This window comes from Marmota marmota, unplaced genomic scaffold (genome assembly GCF_001458135.2).
Source record: "Marmota marmota marmota unplaced genomic scaffold, marMar, whole genome shotgun sequence".
In the NCBI taxonomy this organism is placed as follows: domain Eukaryota; kingdom Metazoa; phylum Chordata; class Mammalia; order Rodentia; family Sciuridae; genus Marmota; species Marmota marmota.
Window position 1 is genome coordinate 5,633,684 of NW_025999924.1, and position 22,973 is coordinate 5,656,656.

Consider the following 22,973-nt stretch of genomic DNA (forward strand, 5'->3'; position numbering starts at 1 on the left):
TCAGTGGACCTATTTCAAAATCAAAAAAAAAAAAAGCTAGGTTTTGTGACTCAGTGGTTAAGCCACTCTGGGTTCAATCTCTGGTACCCAAATGGGGGGGGGGGGACCATACATTATGGGGCTGGGGATGTAGCTCAGTGGTAGAGATTTTAGCATGAAAGGGGTCCTGAGTTCAATCAATCCCCAGCACCACACAAAAAAAATATAAAATTAGATTGTGATTATGGCTGCACTGTGGTATTTATTTACCATAAATCAAATTTAACATAGTAATTAATTAATTTTAACTGATTTTTTTTAAATGCAAAGTCAAGGTTACAGGACTACTTTAAAAACTCAAAGAGTAAAATGGAAGTTGACTTTCATAACGGCAACCAAATAACCCCAAGAAGCAAGAGACCAGGGATGTACAGAAATAAAATTTAAAAAACAAAGAACCACTTTAGAACCCTGGCAAATGTCATGAAAATGTGAATCCTCCCACTACCCAGAAAGCTTGATATCACAGATACCAATTTCTCCCCTAAATTTGATTATAAACTCATTGTGATCCTAACCAACACACCAATAAGTTATCATTCTCTTAAGAGCCAAATGAATTAAAGTTTATCTATAAATACAAACATGAAAGGGTCATAGAAAAAATACTGAAAATTTAGAGTTCAAGCCATAATGAATATTAAAATGAATCATATGAACACCATAATTAAGGGCTTGGTTCTGATACAGGAACATATCGTTAAACAATAGTATTTCTAACAATAGATCCAAATAAAGCTAGGAAAAGAGTATTTGTTGATTCCTCACTTAAAACTCCTGAAAATTTTACAGGTTTTAAAAATGTAATATGATGCAATACCCCACAATCAAATATGTACAATACCTTTTGACAGTAAACATGAATATGCATACCTATTAGAATTTCATAAAGGGGAAGGGACAATGTGCAGCCTCAGATTTTAAAGCAAAATTAATTTATGAAAAGTTTCCTTTTTCAGATTTCTGGATTTTGGAACTATAGAGAAGGGTGAAGAAAAACTTAGAGGACTAAACAGCATTGATATTCTAAAGCATTATAGAGAAAAGGTTCCATAATCAATGCTGTGTTCAAAGTCTTCATAACACCAGGAACTAACTACAGTTTTCCCAAAGTAACTAAATTTCTCTAATATTTCATTTCTTCTGTTTATATACATTAAAATACCCTCCTTGCTCTTATGAAGTGTTGAAGTATTTAATGAGACAATGATGTGACCAAACAGGGCAGTGCCCAATATATAAAGTAGTACCTCATTATATACTACCATTAGTTACCACCATTTTTTGTTGTTGTTGTTGTTGTTACTGGGATTGAACCCACAGGTGCTTACCACAGAACTTATATACCCAGCCCTTTTTATTTTTTTATTTTGAGACAGTCTCCCTAAAATGCTGAGGCTGGCCTCAAACTTGCAATCCTCCTCCCTCAGTCTCCTGAGTCACAGGGATTACAGGCATACACCACCATGCCAGACATAAATTTTGTGATCATCTGGGAGTCAGTTAAGAATAATGATACTATCTAGCTGGGTGCAGTGGCATTCACCCATAATCCCAGTGATTGGGGCGGTTGAGGCAAGTTTGAGGCCAGCTTCAACAACTTAGTGAGGCTCTAAGCAAACCAGAGAGACCCTGTCTCAAATAAAAAATAAAAAGGGGCTGCAGATGTAGCTCAGTAGTAAAGCATCCCTGAGTTAAATCCCCAGTAGCAACAATAACAACAACAAAAGTCCAGATAAAGTTAAAACTTCAATTTAGGAATAAAATCTTAAAAATTCTAGAAGAGTTGGTAAATTATTTTGTATAATCTTGAAAAAAGTAAGGCCTCAAATTTCACCTAAGAAAAAACTATGCTACATAAAAATATTTGCATACAGAGTTTAAAGCTGGAAAACAAATGTTATAAACTGAAATTTATGTTACAAAAGCCTGAAAAATAATAAACTTAGGAAGTCAAATAGACATGTAGCATTCACAAGGCCCTGGGGAGGGGAGGACAGGAAAGGTTAAGATTATATACCATGTCCAAAAGATGGTTGGGTTGTTGATCACTCTCCTCTGAGATACAGAAGGAAGACAACTGTTCCAGCCCAAGGGCAATATGGCTTCAGATGTTAGGTCAAGAGGTCCCCAAAGTTGCAAATAAACATAGTAGGCAGTGAGGACAGTTCCGGAAAGACTAAGAACATCAAAAATAAATTTGTTATGGCCCAGGCGCACAGCGATATATGCCTGTGATCCCAGAAGCTGGGTAGATTAAAACAATAAGTTCAAGGCCAACCTCAACAACTTAAGGAAGTCCTAAGCAACCTAGTGCATTGGGCACAGCTCAGTGGTAAACTGCACCTGGGTTAATCCCCAGTACCACTTCCCTGCCAAGAAGCAAATTTGTTGAGCCTGAGCTCTGCTGTGGCCTGCTGGAAACTATAGTGCCTTGATTCCTACCATGGAGCATTCTCTGTGTAGTTATCATATAAAAAAAATTTGATCCTGTTTTGAGGTTCCTTGAGACAAAGCTCCTAAAACCCTTGGAATTTCCTGAATGGTCTAATCAAGGTTCAGACTAGAGGCTTGGAACTTGAACTCTATAAGGAAATTATAAAATTACATAGACATTTTAAAATTCAAATTATATCCTGACCGGCTACAGACATAATGGTTTCTTTCTTTCCCCAAAGCCTCCCCCTCTCACCTGAGGGGAGAGGGGTTGGAGAGTTAATCATCAAAAGCCAACTATTTGACCAATTTTGCTTTTAACAGGAAACCTCCCTAAAAACCCCCTAAATTGGGATCAAAGAGTTTCTGACTATTGCACACATTCACAAGACAGGAGGGTAATGTAACCCCAACTCCACATGACAGGACCTCTATTTTCAGTACCATACTAGACTTTATCCTATGAATTTCCTCATCTGGCTGTTCATTTGCACCCTTATTATAATAAACTGGTAAACACGTTTCACTAAGTTTTGTGAGCTGTTCAAGAAAAACTATTGAATCAACAGTAGTATGGAAACCCCTGACTTTGTAGCTAAATCCGACAGAAGTATGGGTATCATAAGGAGCCACTATTGATGTCTCAATTAAGGTAAGTTCTATAGTACTAACCCTTTAAACTTAAGGAGTCTAATGATACTCTGGGTAGCATCAGAATTGAATTTGAGTTTTGTTTTATTAAGTTGTAGATGAACACAACACCTTTATTTATTTTTATGTGATGCTGAGGATCAAACTCAGCACCTCACAAGTGCTAGGCAGGCACACTACCACTGAGCTACAATCCCAGCCCCTGATTTGAGTCTTTAAAACACCCAATTGGTATCAAAATTAGTTCACGTCCAAAGGAGGAGAAAAAACTCACACCTTCTGCTCCCCTTCTACTTTAGCCCCACCTGCTTTGACAAGTAAGTTCAGTAAAAGAACTCAAAAGGAAAGAGAGAAACTTAAACATTCACAGCTCTGTTAGACACAAGTACCCAACTCTCTTCTAAAAACTTCCATAGGAGAAGACAGAGCTAAGCACAGGGGTAGCTAAAATTACTGATCACGTAGGCAAAAGCCATGGCACTGTAGAAAATAGGGAATTAGGAAAGGCCCAAATCTAGGTTGTTAGCTGGAGCCAGAGAAGAAAAGGCAATCATAATCTTTAGTTGAGGAGTCAGAAATGGAACAAAAAGATTCCTAGCCACCCATGTAATTCCCTAGAGGCTAGTCTACTTAAAATGAACAAATAGGGCCAATATTACACATATCCAATGGACACTCTATATTGCCTACCATCCAATGGCATATCCAGTATTGTCAAGCATTGGAACAACCTTCTCAAAATTCAACTCAAAGTTTAAAACTCATCTTCCTTCACCTCTTCACACAACTTAACAGTTTAGTCAGTGAAGGCAGCATAACCAAAGGATTTTATCTTCACAACCACTTCCTAGGTACAATCAGCATAACAAGAAAAGGGAATTATAAAATTACATAGACATTTTATAATTCAAGTTATATCCTGTCTACAGACATAATGGTTTCTTTCTTCCCCCTAACATCATAAGAGTCCAGCTCATTCCAATGGGTGATAGCTTGGCCAGAGTAAAATTTAAGAAATTCAAATTTATTCTGTTCAGCCACAAGATTCTCGTGAATTGACATGGTCCTAAATCATGAAGACACTGATCATCTGATTAAGCATACTGAGCACCAAATTCCCATGTAATAGTGTCCAATGTGAATCAAGGGAGAAGACATAATGGATCAATGTGAATTAGGCCAAAATAACCCTCCCAATCCCACTTATTTCAGAAAAAAAGTCTAGGTGTGAGATGATTTTTTTCTAAAGCAAAGTCACAGCTATTGGAATGGAATATTTAAAACAAAAATCATAGCTGTAAAAGGAGAGCAATAGCCCCAATACCCAGAGAGAAAGTGCCTTACCCACAAAATTGAAGAGAAAGGTGAACCATCCCATCGAACACACACCATAATTTGAGACACACAAGAGCTGGGGATGACACTGACACAATGCTGGATTCATCACCCCTATCCACATGTTTTCAATTCAGAAAAATTCATGTAGGCCTGATGACATCAAAAGCAGCTCCTAACTCTGCATTTAAACACTAGAACAGCAATAACCCTGTTTCATTCTGGTTGATAAAACTTCATATGCTTCTCCAAACACCCAAGCAATCTTAGGCTGTAGCATATACGACAAAAAGTAGGGCTGCAACTGCTTTGTGACACTGTGATTCTTAACCAAAATAATAAAATATTAATCTAAATTATGTTTAACAATAAAACCCTAACTGGAGTGACTTAGGTCGTGTCCCTTTGAGTGCTAAGTTTGTATGTAGGGGAGAATGAGCTATTAATATCTGTCTCTGACAAATATGGGTTGTTTTTTGACCCAACTATTGGCTCTACACTTCTACGTAACACCACCAAAAACCAAGTCAATTTAAACTCTCCTGAAGTGGTTCTAATGGCTAATATAGTGACCAGCCCCTGTAGTGGCTGTCTGGAAAATGTCATACTGTCTCCACTGCCAAAGACTTTTTCACAGTTGCCTGGATCCCAGTCTCCCCTTGTTGTTTGGGTTTATTGACAGTAGCCTTAATTAAATGCTGTGCAACAAAATCAAATGGATTTGGTTTTAGTATCTGTCAAATAATCAGAGTGGCTGACAAGAGTGGAACATCATGTGAAAATTTAAAATAGGCCAAGAACATGTAGGGCTGAATCGTAGATTGCTGGGATAGGCAATCTATCATGAGATCTGAACATCCCTATACATTCTTCTTTGTACACCAAAAATGCAAATCCGTGACCACTCTTGTGTGGGTCACTTCTTAGGGCTATGTTTGCAGCAAGCAACACTGAAGGATAAGTATATTCTCCTCTGGAACAAAGAGACCAGGCTGACTATAAATGTAATTACCGGATTCCCTAAACTCAGTGCAAAGGCAGTCTCCAGTGAGGCCCCTTCTTGTTAACTCCCAAGGAGCTCAGGAGACATGAAGAACCAGTGCCTACATCATGCATTTTTACTGCTTGCTACATCTTCAGTAATAAACTTGTCTATGCCCAAAGCATCTCTTGTCTTCCACCAGCATCCCTGAAATAGTAACAGCCTAGCTTGTGTGTGTGTGTGTATGGGGGAGGGAGGGATCCAGACCTTTCAAAGACTCTTCACAAACAGTAAACTCTGAGTGAATGGAAAGATAAAATATTATCATCCACATCAAAAGCCAACACAGACTATTACAAACTATGAATTAATCAAGGTTGCTAGATATGAGACTAACATAAGATAGAATATATCTACTAGAAAGTTTTTAAAACATTTAAAATAGCAACAATGATGAACATGGTGGCATACATGTTTGTAATCCTAGGGACTTGGGAGGCTAAAGTAGGAGGATCACAAGTTCAAGGCCAGCCTCAGCAATTTAGCAAGGCCCGAAGCAGCTCAGCAAGACCCTGTATCAAAAGTAAAAATTAAAAAGAATAAAATAGAAAGCGCTGGGGACTGGCTCAGTGGTTAAGCACCCTGGATTCACTCCCCAGTACCCTGACCCCCAAAAAAAACTGTCAGAAAGTAANGGGGGGGGGGGGTGCTGGGTATGTGGCTCAGTGCTTAAACATCCCTGGGTTCAATCCCCAACACCAAAAACTAAAATAGTAGCAAGTCCTATAAAGTCATAAATTCTACTCAAATATATGCAAAACAAAAAAATTGTAATTTTAAAGACATTAAAGATGATATGTACCTAAGTATATATAGCCTTTGTGCATATTCCTGAAGAGTAGTGAAAGTAACTCAAAAGAAAAACTACGAAGGCTACAAACAGGCAATCACAGAAATTTTGTAACAGAAATTAGCAAAATGTTACTTCTAATAATCTGACAAAATTTGGCAAGAACATAAGGAAAACAGTTATATATAGCATAGGTGTATAAATTAATTCATCACATGGGGAAAGAATCTGGCAATGTCAAATTAAGTCCCAGCAATTTCACTTCTATTACTTAGAGTTTTTTTTTTTTATTTTTTAAAATATCTATTTTTTAGTTTTAGGTGAACACAATATCTTTATTTTGTTTCTATGTGGTGCTGAGAACCGAACCCAGTGCCTCACACATGCTAGGCAAGCATGCTACCACTTGAGCCAATCCCCAGCCCCTACTTAGAGCTTTACTATTCAAAATATGGTCTATACACAGGCAGAAATCAGCATCACATTGGTAGTTTATTAAGATCTAGGCTCTACCAGAGACCTAATTAATCAAAATCTGCATTTTAACAAAATTTCCAAGGAGAGAGGATGCGGGGGAAAAAAGTACACTCATACACTGCTGGTGGAACTGCAAATTGGTGCAGCCAATTTGGAAAGCAGTATGGAGATTCCTTGGAAAACTGGGAATGGAACCACCATTGACCCAGCTATTCCTCTTCTTGGATTATACCTAAAGGACCTAAAAACAGCATATTATAGGGACACAAACCACATCAATGTTTATAGCAGCACAATTCACAATAGCTAAACTGAGGAGCCAACCTAGATGTCCTTCAGTGGATGAATGGATAAAAAAAAAAAATGTGGCATTTATATACAATGGAATATTACTCAGCAATATAAAAAAATAAGATCATAGCATCTGCAGGGAAATGGATGGCATTAGAGCAGATTATGCTAAGTGAAGTTAGCCAATCCCAAAAAACAAATGCCGAATGTCTTCTCTGACATAAGGCATATAAGGCGGGTGACTCAAAATGAGGTTGGGAGGGAGAGCAAGGGAGGAAGATTACCTCTAGATAGGGAATAGGGGTGGGAGGGAAAGGCAGGGAGAAGGGGAATAGCATGGATGTTGAAAGGAGACTCTCATCATTATACAAAATACATGTACAAAGATGTGAATTTGGTGTCAACATACCTTATATATAATCGGAGATGATAAATTATTGTATAATGGTGTATTAAGAATTATAATTAAAATAAATAAATAAATAATTTTTTAAAATTCCAGGTTATTTTCACATCCATTAAAGTTTTTTGTTTTTTGTTTTTGTTTTTTCTTCACATCCATTAAAGTCTAGGAATCAGGCATGAAAAAATTTTGTACTTTTATTTTAAGAATATTCAATGCAATACTCTCTCTATAGTAGACAAAAGTTATAAATAATTTAAACTTGAATGGAGAAAGAAAGACACAAAATAGAATACTACACAAAGTTTGAAAAAATTAACACTAAATCTCCAGGTATTAACATGGTAACAATGGTCAAAGATATAACCAGTATAAAAACAAAACAAAAAATCCTTTATGTAAGTTTTTAAACTATAAACAATACTATTTATTGATATTCAACACATAGCAATAAAAATGTGCACTGAGAATATCACTGGGGAAAAAAACTAAAGCTGGAAAAAGTACTATGAAGAAGTAAACACTAGCAGGGCATGGTGATGCCTATAATCCCAGCAGCTCAGGAGGCTGACACACGAGGATTATAAATTCAAAGCCAGTCTCAGCAAATTCGAGGTGCTAAGCAACTCAGTGAGACCCTGTCTCTAAATAAAATATAAAATAGGGGTGGGGATGTGGCTCAGTGGCCCAAGTACCCCCAGGTTCAACACCAAGTACCAAAAAGAAAGAAAGAAAAATATCTGCAACATAAATGGCAAATGAGTCCCTTAATATAAAAAGTTATTACAAATCATCAAGAAACAGTTCCACACATATAAATATTGATCATAATTAAACAAAGCAGATCAAAACAAAGTAGTACCATGTTTCATGTACTGTGTGTGGAGGGAAACAGCAAAAAAATATTAAAGTATATGCATAAAAACATCATGGCACTTCACTTTTGAAAATGAGTCTACTTCCTAATAAGAAAGTTATTAAACTGATGCATTTTGGGACTGAGGGATGTGGCTTACTGGCAGAATGATGCCTACCATGTACCAAGCTCTGGGCACATATAGGCACCTATTCCGGCCCTAATACTTTCAGGCAAGTTACTTAGATGCTCTCAACCTCAGTTGCCTTGTTTGTAAATGGGGTGATAAGCAACTGCCTACCACTTATGATTTCTGTTACCTTCATATAAACTATTTTTCACAGTGACTGGCATACAGTAATATTTAAAGAAGTATTATTATAAGGGGCAAGGAAGAGATCATCTTCATCCACTCTCTTACACTATTGTATTCTAGATTTTTTAAAAATAGTTTAAAATTTTAAACTATTTATTGTAATACTACTTATGGATATTCAACACATAGCAATAAAAACGTGCACTGAGAATATCACTGGGGGAAAAAAACTAAAGCTGGAAAAAGTACTATGAAGAAGTAAACACTAGCAGGGCATGGTTTATTTTACAATTTTCTCTGATGACTAGAATTTTTTAAAATCTACATAGTAAACTTTTCTACCTAAGGTTTCAATGAACTCAAAAGTTTCAATGATCAACTATCAAGCTCACTGAATTTGCTAATTCTCTTTACGTCTAAAAATATCAATAGAAACACATTTTCAATGCATGCTGACATTGCTTATATTTTTAAAGTGTTAGTACAATATTATTGATCATTCCTTTTTTTTTTTTTTTTTGTGATGATGCTGGGGATTGAACCTAGGGCCTTGCGCATGCAAGGCAAACCCTTTACCAACTGAGCTATATCCCCACCCCGATCATTACTTTTTAAACACTGTCATAAAAGAATCTACACTCTCCAGCCACAGAATAATAATTACAGAATATTAAAATACAAATATGAAAATGAAGCCACTGCAGAATATCTTAACATGTTTATTTTGTGTTTAGAAAGAAGAAAACTTTCCCTACTTTGTTTTTATTTCTTACCACCCATCTAACCGTTTAATACAAACAACACTCCTGGTATCTTCTTTCAGAATAATTACTATTCTGAAAAGATTGATTTGCCTGTTTACAGAATTATTTTAGCATCTGTCCTAAAGTAAACTGATGGAAATGAGAATCATCTAAAACAAGGGAATTTTCCAGTTAGCTAAAATTTTCAGCATCTATAACTACCAATAGTCAAGATGTTACTTTTCAAACTGCAGGCCAAGAAGATTAAATCAATTTAAGGAAAGATTAAATCGTTTATAGGAATACTCACAGCAATTCAAAAGCCAAGGCCCTGAGCCATAGAAAAAATAAGTCACATGCAATTTAGCATTTCACCACATGATGGGGCTAAAATTCTACACATCTCAGAAAACCACAGAGGTGTAGTTCTGAAAACATTTTTACTCATAATTCAAAAGTTTTTATATCTCCGTTCCAAACAAAAATAAATGAAAGACTACCATTACACTAAAAAAGAGAATGCAATACTTATTAATGTCTGTTCCATTTATTCAGGACAAGATTAAAAGGGGAGAAACGATACAGGCAAGCAAAAGTCTCCAGCAGAGAACAAGTAATTACAAATGGAAATATATGACTAGTGATTTTAAAAGATGAAAGGACAGAGCAGGGAGAAGACATTATAAAAGAAGTATCACAGGCTGGGGATGTAGGTTGGTGGTAAGGCACTTGCCTAGCATGCTTGAGGCCCGGAGTTCGAGCCACAGCACTGCAAAAATAAAGAAAATGGCAGCAAATGCTTGTGTTTGTCAGAACACTTTGGGTAAGGGAGAAAAAAATCTCAAATACTCAAAAGTTAAGAGTTCAGAGTAATCATCACATTCAGGAGATAATATTCAATTAGGAGAATTCAGACTTTAGACTAGCCATTTCCAAATTCTCAGAATCAAAATCATCAGCATGATGGCCTATACACAAGTCACACCCCCAGCCCATGCCTTCACATTCTGAATATATTTGAGTATAACATGACCAAAAGCGAAGTAGAAAGAGAGATGCAAGAAAGAGTACCTTTGTTGATGATGGTGGAGTAGGAAAATTAAGCCAGGCTGGAGCAAAGTCATGCTGCGCCATTTAGGTCCAGTCTCTCCAACTCAGTGAAACAAGGCTTCAACACCTCATGGCAAGTCCCTGTCATACAAAAATGGAAGGAATTAGACCTTAGCTCCTGGCCAAAATCATCTCCTTATACTATATCTCCTTTAAATTACAGTAATCCTACTACTATAAGATTCCATCTAATTGTTAAGTAGTGATTATAGAAAGCCACTATTTTTGGACTGAGTTCCTGCTCTACGCCCTAAAAGACCAGAACAGAAATCAAAAGGGAGTCACTCATACTAAAGTTCCATATCACCAAACTAAATAAATTTTATTATGAAGCCTTCCAAATAACAAGGGAAGAGAGGTAATAGCCAAATTTTCCAAACAGACCAGTTTCAAACTGGCAGAAGAATACTGACACTCTCCCTGCTTTAAAAAACGTGAAGTAACCTATTTTATCCCCTCCCCCCACCTTATAAGATTAACTTTGAAATAACTAACAAGCTTTTTCTCCTCCAACCCTTTTCGGTCTATAAAACCAACATAGACTCAACCCATTAGAACATTTGTTCTCTATTTTATAAAAATGTTGCCCAATTCTAGAATAGCAAATAAAGCCAATTAATATTTTAAAATTTGTAAATTTGTCTTTTCAAATAAAAATCTGGAATAGGGAAAACTACAGTGATAAAAATTAGATCAGTTGCAGAAAGTAAAGAGAATGACTATAAAGCAAAAAAAAGAATTTTGGGGACAACAGGTCAATAACTTGATTGTGATGGTTATGCCACTGTACACATTTGTCAAAATTGATCAAATTGTACACTTAAAACTGGAGAAATTTTTTGTAAAGTATACTTCCATAAAGATCATTTTTAAAGATCAAATAGACAACTAGAATCAAGTGACTCCTGATGTCATCATACATTATGAAGTACAGCGTACCACCTACGATGTATTCTTGCCCACACCCCAAATGGAATTTGAATACAAGCTAACTACCAATCTGGCAGGAAATTCAAGAACAAGAAGATAAAGGACATAGGAACAGAGGGAGTAATCAACCAAATCCAAACAACAGATACGCAACAGGTCATGAAACCGAAGGAAAAACCTGAATAAACCCTCTAGATTTATTTGCTTTGATGGCCTATTTAGCTGGATTGATGCTGTATCCCTGTAGTCCCAGCAGCTAAGGAGAATGAGGCCCTAAGATATTTAGCAAGACTCTGTCTCAAAATTAAAAAGAATAAAATAGAAAGCGCTGGGGACTGGCTCAGTGGTTAAGCACCCTGGATTCACTCCCCAGTACCCTGACCCCCAAAAAAAACTGTCAGAAAGTAACCAAAACTTCTTTGAGTTCTATTTTATAAATTCATGAAATTTGTGCTGTATGTACATGTTAATTTTGAATGTGCTATATCTACATGTTAATTTTAATGAGCCCCACCCAGTGGCACAAACCTGTAACCCCACTGGCTCCACAGGCTGAGGCAGGAGGATCATGAGTTCAAAGCCAACTTCAGCAACTTAGCCCTAGGCAATTTATTTTGTCTCAAAATAAAAATTAAAAGGGGGGCTGGGGCTTCAGCTCAATGGCAGAACACTTGCCTAGAATGTGTGAGGCACTGGTTCAATCCTTAGTACCACATAAAAATAAACAAAGGCATTCTGTCCATCTAAAACTACAAATTTTTTTTCGAAAAATAAATAAAAGGCTGGGAATGAAGCTCAGTGGTTAAGTGCCCCTGGGTTCAATCTCCAGTGCCCCCCAACACACACACACACACACACAGTTAACCACACTAATATGACATGAAGCAAGAAGCACTTTTATACTCTTGAGTTTCTTCCATCATGAGAAAGCACTGATAGATCGCGTAAATCCCAGAAATGGCTTAATTCAACTAGAATATCAACATGTACAAAAACTATATGTCTATATGGCTATGGTACGACCAAAAAGAACTGATGACTGACATGGGGATTCTTTTTAAAAACAGGGTTTATACACTAGAATCAATAATTACCATTGAGCTGTTTGCTAATGAGCCATCTTTTAAGATAAAAAGGTGGCCATTATTAATATTTTTCAACTTTCTGACTCAAAACTACAATGTTTTATACTGTTTTAATTGAGCAGAAAATGATATATAGAAAGGCAATGGAATTAATCACTGTTATCTCTCTGACAGAGGGAGGATGAAAGGAGAAAGAGAAAGGCAGGAAAGCAAGCAAGACAACTTAAAGCAGCCAGGCATGGCTGCGTATGCCTGTAATCCCAAAGACTCAGGAGGCAGAGGCAGGAGGATCACAAAAGGAGGAGGATGGAAGCCAGCCTCAGGAACTTAGTGAGACCTATATCAAAATAAAAAAATAAAAAGGTGTGTGGATGTAGTTCAATGGCTAAAAGCCCTGAAAATTCAACTCCCAGTTACCATCACAACCACCGCCCCCCAAAAGAATTTAAAAAGCCAGACACAGTGGCGCATTCCTATAATCCCAGCAACTGGGGAGGCTGAGGCAGGAAGATCCCAAGTTAGAGGCCACCATCACCAACTAAGCAAGACACTGTTCAAAAATAAAATTTTAAAAAGGAGGTACAGCACTTGCCTAGCTCAGAGGTACAGCACTTGCTAGCATGTGCAAGGCTCTGGGTTCAAAACCCCAATACTGCCAAAACTACAGGAAACTATGATCACTGTCATAACGAAAATATAAAAACTCAGATACTGGACTTGTTTAGTCTCTTCATTAGTATCCTCACAAACACATTTGGAGTTCATGATGGCATCCAGTCTATTAAAAAGGAAAAGAGGACTGCGGATGTGGCTCAAGCGGTAGTGCGCTCGCCTGGCATGCGTGCAGCCTGGGTTCCATCCTCAGCACCACATACAAACAAAGATGTTGTTTCTGCCGAAAACTAAAAAACTAAATAAATATTTTTAAAAATTCTCTCTCTCTCTTTAAAAAAAATAAAAAATAAAAATAAAAAATAAAAAAATACAAAGGAAAACAGCCTGCCATGGTGATGACTGCCTGTAATCACAGTGACTAGGGAGGCTAAGCAGGACAGTGGCAAGTTCAAGGCTTACACCGGCAACTTTGTGAAACCTTTTCAAAAAATAAAAAGATGTGGGGTTGTAGCTCAGTGGTAGAGCACCCCTGGGTTCAATATGCAATAACTCAAAAAAGAAAAAGGGAAAAAAAGACTGGGTACATCAGTGGTAGCACTCATACTTAGCATGTTAAAGGCCCTAGGTTCAATTCCCAAAACTAAAAGGTGAAAAGTAAAAAGGGGGAAAAAAGAATAAAAACGTTCAATCATTATAAAAGAGTAAAACTATGATAATGAAAAGGAGGCCATTCGTCATTTCTGATCTGTCTGGAGGCCCAATAACTGATGAAATAAGACAATGGAGCCATGGCCTAAATGCAGGTGTGGAAGGCAAAACACATATACATGTAGAAAGCCCAGATATTTGGGACTGAGAAAATCTAGGTATAGCTGATACAAAAGGAGGCAGAGTGGGACAAATGATTGAAAGGAAATTACATGAACAAACTCAACATATCATAGTGTACACGAATATGATTAAACACACAAGCATAGCAACCATACAAAAAAGAAAAGTAGATTATCTCATAATGTAAATAACAAGCTAATTTAGGGCGCTAGCACCACAAAGAGTTGTGGCTTTTCGGGGTGCTACAACCTAGCAGCCATTCAATAAGCAAATATACACACAACTCCCAGATTTTTATCACCTCATTCTTCAATAGGAATGGATCACCTGAAGTTTTAAGGTAGGCAGCAACATGTTAGAGATCATTAAAAACCAGTAACATGCCAGACGGGGTAACACAGGCCTGTAATCCCAGCGGCTCAGAAGTTGGAGCAGAAGCCAGCCTCAGTAAGAAACGAGGCACTAAACAATTCAGACCCCGTCTCTAAATTAAATTCAAAATAGGGCTGGGGATGTGTCTCAGTATTTGAGTGCCCCAAGTTCAATCCCCAGTACTCCCACTCCCCCACCCCCCCAAAAAATACAATAGTAACACACCAGATGCAATGGCATATGCCTATAATCCCAGGAGCTTAGGAGCCTGAGGCAGGAATATCATGAGTTCAAAACCAGCCTCAGCAATTTAGTGAGGCCCTAAGAAACTCAATAAAATACACAAAAGAGCTACGGATGTGGCTCAATCCCCAGCACCAAAATAAATAAATAAATAAAATTAACACAAGCCAGGCATGGTTACACCTGTAATTTCAGTAATTCTGGAAGCTGAGGAAGAAGGATCACAAGTTCAAGGTCAGCCTCAGCAACACAACCACACCCTGTTCAAAATAAGAAAGCTTCCATGGTAGAGGGCGTCTGGTCCAATCCCCAGTACCATAATACATACATAGTTAAAAGGAACAAAAACAAATAATTTCAAGAAATAACTAGCAAGATATAATTTTTCAAAATTTTAAAGAAAACAAATAACTTCTAGAACAAAAGGAGAGTATTCTCCTAAAAAGAGGGGAAAAAAGGAGACATCATGCAAAACAATAAAATGATTTAAATCAAAACAAAAATAATAAAATACCAAGCAAAAAATTATTCATTCAGAATTGCAGTCATAGCTCAGTGGTAGAGTGCTTGCCTAGCATTTAAGAGGTACTGGGCTCGATCCTCAGCATCACATAAAAATAAATAAAGGTATAAAAAAATACAGTAACTTTTTAAAAGATTTTTTCCTTAATTGTAGACATACACAATACCTCTATTTTATTTGTTTTTTATGTGGTGCTGAGGATGGAACCCAGTGCATCAAACATGCAAGGCAAATGCTTTATCAACTGAGCTACAACCCTAGACCCAGTAGTAACACTATTTTTTAAAAAGATTATTCTCTTTCAATTTCCCCCATCACTGGGAGATCTACACACCTTTAAAAACAGGATACTCACTGGGTGCAATGGGACACATCTGTAAATCCCCACAGCTGGGGAGGTTGAGGCAGGAGGATCTCCAGTTCAAAACCTGCCTCAGCAGCTTCTCTAGACCCTGTCTTTAAAGTTGGGGATGTAGCTCAATGGTTAGGTGCTACTGGGTTCAATCACCAGTACCAAAAAAAAAGATATTCACTGGGCCCCTTGAGCAAACTAAGGTTCCTGATCAGGGTCTGCAAATTAAGACTAATTATAATGACTCTCTCAAATGAAGATAAATAACATGAAAGAACATGCTCTAAATTGTAATCTAACAACCACTTTTTTTTTTAAATTTGTGCGGCAGATTAAACCCAGGAGTGCTCAATCACTGAGCCACATATTTTGAGCACTTTTACTTTTTATTCTGGGAGAGGGTCTCACCTAAATTGCTGAGGCTGGCTTTGTACTTGCAATCTTTCTGCCTCAGCTTCCCAAATGGCTGGGATTACAGGTGTGTGCTACCCAGCTCTGCTAACAAATAGTTACTTTTTTAAACTACCAGTTATTTAGTGGTGAAACATGAATCCAGATAGCATGGTGGCTCTGTAGGAATACTGTGAAGATGGTATAATCTAATATGCAATTTTCTTTAAAGTTGTTTTAAAGCTGGGTGTAATGGCACACACCTGTAATCCCAGCAACTCGGAAGATGAGACAGGAGGATCACAACTTCAGAGAACCCAGCAATTTACCAAGGCCCTAAGCAACTTAGGGAGACCCTGTCTCAAAAAAAAAAAAAAGTTGGTTTAGAAATAAAAAATCACATTAACATTTTACATATATCAATTGATCCTCATGAGATAAAGGTATTTTCACCTCCATTTTACAAATAAAGGTATTTCATTCCCACTGTACAAAATTTTTTTTTTTTTGAAAATTTTTTAATATTTATTTTCTAGTTTTCGGCGGACACAACATCTTTGTATGTGGTGCTGAGGATCGAACCCGGGCCGCACGCATGCCAGGCGAGCGCGCTACTGCTTGAGCCACATCCCCAGCCCTGTACAAAATTTTTAAAACGGGTTTTCTACCTTTGGCTTATGGAAGTTGTACCTATTTTTGGGGGGGGTGGTAGTGGTACTATGGATCAAACTCAGAGCCTCCTGCATAATAAACATGTACTCCACCACTAAGCTACACAACCCCCTCACACCCTGCCCCCCACAGAATTCATTTATGAAAATATAACTTCTATTAGCAACAAAATGGGTTTTAATCTGCAAGTCAAATGCTAAACCAACTTCCTAGAATTACAAAATCTTTATAAATAGAACACTATTAACAGTTTCCTTTTACATTAAATTTTTTAAATCACTCTTATTTAATATTACATGGTTTTAAAAATGAAGTGATTAAAATACCATAGCTACAGCATAAGACAGAAAAAGAGTAAAAAGTCCATACACCAGGGATTGTAAATTAGTACTACTGCTACAGAAATCAGTATTGAGCATCCTCAAAAGACAAGAAATGAAGTCACCAACCAGGCATAGTGCTGCATATCTATAATCCCTGTGACTAAGAAAGCTGAGTCAGGAGGACTTCAAATCCAAGGTCAGCCTTAGGGAGACCCAGCCTCAACTTAAAAAATAAAAACTAAAAGGGCTGCAATGTGGCTCAGTGTTTAAATGTCCTTGGGCTCAATCCTTATCAAAAGAAAAAAGACACTAGGAATGTGAACACAGTATGCCCCAGTTATACACCCTTGAAACTTATCCTAAAAAATTAAATAAAATCAGCATACTATAAGTGATACATTCACACCCATGTTTACAGCAACACAATTCACAATAGCCAAACTATGGAACCAGCCTAGGTGTCTGTTAATGGATGAACGGATAAAAGTTTTATTCACACATAAAGAAGAATGAAATTATGTCATTTCTAAGAAAATGGATGGAACTTAGGGACATCATGTTAAGCAAAATAAGCCTAATTCAGAGAGTCATGTTTTCTCTCATATGTGGAAGCCAGAGTGAGAAAACGAAAAGAAAGGAGAAGGATCTCATATCAGCACAGTAGAGGAATAGGACCAGGGGAAGGGAGGAGGGCAGGTAAAGAGGATATTGGTCAAATTATATTGCTGTGCCGGGCCCAGTGGCACACACCTGTAATCCCAGTAATTCAGGAGGCTGAAGCAGGAGGATCCTAAATTCAAACCAGCCCAAGCAACTTTTCAAGGCCCCAAGCAACTTGGCAAGACTGTCCCTGGGTTCAATTCTCAATACCCCAAAAAAAAAGAAAAGAAAGGGAATGGAGATAGAAAGAAGGAAGGCCTTTGCAGGTATGCCACAAAATCTATAAAAATTAAAAATTACATGTTCAAATATATTTGCACAACAAAAAAATAACAAAATACACTAAACACAAGTCAAAGGGAGCAAAATACTGAGAAAAATAATCATCATATCTATTACATACAAAACTGACTTTCACTCAGAGTTAAAATATTCCTATAAATCAATAAAATAAGAACAACAGAAAAATGGTCAAAGGATATAAACGAGGTCCACAGAAAAACACCTTACAGATGAAAAATCTTCATTCTCATTTGAAAGACAAAGGCAAAATGCCAAAGGAAAAACATCTGACATCCCATTAGTGCTATAAATGTAAGGCGGCATACCTCTTAATTTTGCTATCATTCAACAATCACAAAAATAATCATTTATAGGCATTCACCCCAAATTCATAAGAATGTTCACTATCATTGTTCCTAATTGCAAAAACAAAACAAGAATGAACAAGAAATAACCTAAAGTACATAAATAAGGTAGAGTTAAACAGATCACTATGCAGTCAATAAAAGCAATGAGGCAGAGGTATAGCTCAATGGTAGAGCAGCTGCCTAACATTCAGGAGGCTCTGCATCATACCTCAGCATGGGGGCGGGAGGGGATATCATTGATATAATTTTCCAAGACATGTCCTTAATTTAAAAAGGCAGTAAGCAGTTAAATATCATGCTACTGCTTTTTTTTTTTTTTTTAGTATTTTTAGTTGTCAATGGACCTTTATTTATTTTATGTGATGCAGAGAATCGAACCCAGTGCCTCACACATGCTAGGCAAGCGCTCTACCACTGAGCCACAACCCCAGCCCCATGCTATTGCTTATAACACAAATACACACACACACACACACACACACACACACACACACACACCTCTCCTTGGTCTCTGGAAACAGATAAGAATAACAGCAGTTTCCTCAAAGGCAAACAGCTGGGGTGATTTTTCCCCTAAAAATTTTTGCATCTTCTTTTATTTGTATTGTACACATGGATTCAAAATAACTTTAAATCCTTTTAATATGACTCCTTCAACTCAACATAATAAATATTTTTGTGAAGCTAAATTAGCCTGAAGATCAATCATTCCAAGAACAGTGAAGAAGTTTCAAAAAATGAATTTTTAAATGAGTTTAACCCAATGAACAATTCAGTCTGGACAAATGCTAACAGAAACAGGATCCTTTACATGAGTAAAAAAACGGAAATTAAAGTTCCTTACTTTAAGGACATAAATGGCCATGAAAATAACTAAAAATATATACTGAATACAATTACTATTTCCTAGGCATATGCTTAGATCTCATTATCTCATATAGTCCTCACTACATTTCCAGAATATTGATATACTTATTAAAACAAGAAAAACAGGTTTTTAAATAGATGCAAAGCACATTTTAAGTTCCCAAGATCCCAATGCTAGTCAGTAGTAGTCAAAAATGTTAATCACTGTTATGTACCTATACATACTACAAATAATACAGTACCCATTAGGTAGATGTTTTATCCAATAGTATAAAACACTGGCCTAATAGTTACATAAATAAATTCCCTGAAATTTTAAGTTTTAGTCTTACCTGAAAGGGTGAAACTCAATTTTTTATGGTTATATCAAACCATACAAAACAGAAGAATCAATTTATACAAATAAAAGATGAGTAGAGATCCATGCACGATGGTGCAGATCTATAATCCCAGTAACTCTGGAGGCTGAGGCAGGAAGATCTCAAATTCAGGACCAGCCTCAGCAACTTAGTGAAGCCCTAAGAAACTCAGTGAGACTGAAGTAAAAAAATAAATAAATAAAAACGAGGATGGGGCCTCAGTGATTAAGAGCCCATGTTCAATCCCAAGTGCCAAAATAAAAAAGGAGTATAAGCTGCCACTGCAATCAGTTTCCACTAACTCAGTCACCTTCACCTTCAAATTAGGCTATTGTCTTCCCTGAAAATTAAGTACTTGGAAGGTCCTAATTTAACAGGACTAATGTAAAAACATTTTCAAATTTTCCCCATTCCCATGTTTTCCACATAACTCATTTTAATGGTAGAGCAACTGAAGAATAACTTGTGAAAAATATAAAACAACCAACTGAATTAAAGGGAAAAAACAAAATTACCTATATGGCATAGGGAAAATCCTCTAAGACATCTTAATTATCATGCAAATGCACTTTTGCAGTAGACTTCAACCTAGTGAGTGTCCCAAGAATAATAAACTTTATGATACTGTAAGAGCTTCACATTTATGGTCTTGTAAAACTTTAATACGAAAGCCCCTTGCTTGTAAGGAATTTGTAAACATGTTTTTCTCACACAAACCAAAACAAGATTGCACTGAAAAATTCTTAAACACCAAGAAAGCAAAACTCTATAGTCATAAATCTCCCTCATGTTTCTTATTAGTATAAAAAGTCATGGCCTTCCTGATTCTGAATATGAGGAACTGAAAATTCTGTTCACCCATATATTTCAAAGCCATTTCTTGTAACCTAAAAGTAAATGTTTTTGTTTTTTAAACTGGAGGGCAATTTACCTGGTTTCTATCCTTGATTCAACAGTTGAAAATTGGGGCAATTTTTTTAAAGATTTTTAAAATTTTTTTAAATTTTTCATGGTAAAGAACTCTTTAACCAGGCAATATCTGCACAAAGATAATAGCAAACCCAACACCAGTCTTGAATTTAGTAAACAAACTTTAAAAGCAGATGCAACAAATTATTTAAATCTAAGTAAATAAAATATCTTGTAAATTATCTGACAACCAGCCTGTCTATAAATATCCATTAAAAACAAATTTCACCTAGTCCCCAAGCAGTTAACAGTGGCTCTATGATAAAAATACCAATTTTGTTTACTCAGTTCAAAAAGACTAAATTATCTAAGACATAAGTAATTCTTTTACTCTGTAAATACCTACACTGAGAATACAACAGTAAACAAATGAGACAAGGTCCCTGCCCTCAGACAGTATGTTTTGTGTGAAAACAACAAGCAAAAGAGAATAAACATGATACTTATAAGCTAGGGTCTAAATAGAATAAAATGAATTAAACAATACAGAGGGGTTGGGGTTGTAGCTCAGTGGTAAAGCACTTGCCTAACATGTGAGGCAATAGGTTCAACTCTCAGCATAAATTAATACATAAAGGTCCATCACCAACTAAAACAAAAAATTTAAAAAAAAAAAAAAAAGGATATAGAGAGGGGATTCCCAACTATATACAGTAATCAGAGAAAGTATCAAAGTGGAACCACTGAGCTAGTCAGGTGTGGTAGCAGGCACCCATAGTCCCATTTCTTTGACAGTCTAAGGTAGAGCTGGGCACAGTGGCACATGCCTATAATCCCAGAAACTCAGGAGGCTATGCAGGAGGATCACAAGTTCAAGGCTGGTCTAAGAAACCTAACAAGACCCTAAGCAACTTAAACCCTATCTCAAAATAAAAAGGGTTGGCTCCATGGCTTAGCACCTCTGAGTTCAATCCACAGTACCAAAAAGAAAAAAAAAAAAAAATGAAAGAAAAGGTTGAAGCTGGAGGATCTCTTGACTCAAGGAATTCTAGGCCAATCTGGGCAACCTAGTAAGACCCCTGTGTCAAATATGAATGAAAGAGGGCTAGGGATATAGCTCAGTTGGTAGAGCACTTGCCTCGCATGCACAAGGCCGTGGGCTCAATCCCCAGAACCACAGAAAACAGAAAGAAAGGGGCTGGGATTGTGGCTCAGTGGTAGAGCGCTCCCCTAAATTTGACTCTCATCACAGTTAACAAATGAACATTTGATTTGCTCACCATAATACTTACAAATTCCAACAGGACTGCCCACGAAGGTGTTGGTTCTTTCTCTGTAATCTTTATGTTTTCCAGTTTGTTTTTTTATTTTGTATCCTCTGAAATATCCAAGTTCTTTGAAGATGCTTAACCTATGACTATTTGACATAGAGTTATTTCAAGTCAGCTACCCATACTTCTGTTTTAAAGTTTTCATATGACTATCTCCAGAATTAGCCAAGTTCCTCGGATTTAAGATCAAAGTCTTCTTTATTATTCCATGTACTTGTAACTGTTGTACTTATCCACTCCAGATGAAATATCCAACTTATGAGCCAAAAAGCAGAAACGAACAGAAATTTTCACATCTGAAGAGTATTCCTAAACATCAGCACATAAAAAGACACAAATAGCTATCTCAATACTACCATGCTGGTGGAAAACTGCAACATCTTAAATTTCCACGTAAGTAAAAGATAAAAAGAAAAAAACTCTGTATTCTTTCAATGTCTTCATTTAGAAAAGCTGTCCCATTGTGACATGAAAAGGGCTGAGGTCAAAAATTCCTAAAAGTTTTAATAAAGGTAAAAATAAACTGCCATGAAACTTCAGCAATACTCAAAACAGTAATTTGAAGCTGCTGAAACTACTCAGTACACAAATCAAACATATCTTACAGTTTGGCTGAAGAACAACAACAGGATGGGGGTGGGGGGGCAAAAATATCACCAGCTGAAATACTTTTAACCACTTATATAATCCGTTTGAACCAAAATACTGAAGAAATGCCTGGGTCTCTTTTTAAGTAGTTTGTAGAATCTGTTCACTACTATCAATTCACTTCAGAGATGATTCTTGCCAATTTTAATAAACTTCAGGGGCAAAATTATCCAAAAACATTGTAATTCCAAAATGGCCACTTGAAATATCCGGGGCCTTTTACACAAAACCTAGAAGATCATCTTCATATCTGAATAATTCAATCACCTGTAAAAGTTATTTAAAAAATTAAATTACACAGAGTTTGGGTTTTGAACTAAAAAAAAAAAAAAATCTATCCCCATCTTAAAGATCAACGTTTAAAGCAAAATTCACTTCTGTATAATCCTACAGGAACCTGGAAAAGGGCTTTGCCAAAGCAAGCACTCTTTAAATAAAAGTCTACTGAGTGAAAAGGAAGGGACTGGGGGGCACCAGTGGGTAATGGAAGCAGGAGGACAAGTACTGATTCGAACTGGGAACAGCGTGCGGACGTAATACTGGGGAACTGGGGGATCATATGAGCGAAACTAACCTTTCTGAATAAATACTAAAACTATGAAATTGACAATCTTACAAAAGATTTTCTCCAATTCTATTCAATGTTCCAAAGGAAAACTAATAGTTGTGCTACCATGAAGCATTAGTAAATGTGTAACTTGGGAGAATGAGGGACATAAGNGGT

At 36.7% G+C, this 22,973-nt stretch overlaps 1 protein-coding gene across 4 annotated transcripts in view; it reads right to left on the minus strand.

Moving 5' to 3' along the window:
- Positions 1–22,511, minus strand: part of Gpbp1 (GC-rich promoter binding protein 1) — a 57,516-nt gene extending 35,005 nt beyond the window's left edge. Inside the window, exons 1-2 of one of the 4 annotated variants that reach the window (XM_015497288.2) lie at positions 21,563–22,511; positions 10,451–10,570 (exon numbers count right to left, since the gene is read on the minus strand). In XM_015497288.2, coding sequence (XP_015352774.1) covers positions 10,451–10,513 — 63 coding nt within the window. In that variant the 5' untranslated portion in view covers positions 10,514–10,570; positions 21,563–22,511. Of the gene's footprint in view, positions 1–10,450; positions 10,571–21,550 lie in introns of all 4 variants that reach the window. The other 3 variants (XM_015497285.2, XM_015497287.2, XM_048800021.1) reach the window with 3 other exon arrangements.
- Between the last annotated feature and the right edge of the window lie 462 nt (positions 22,512–22,973).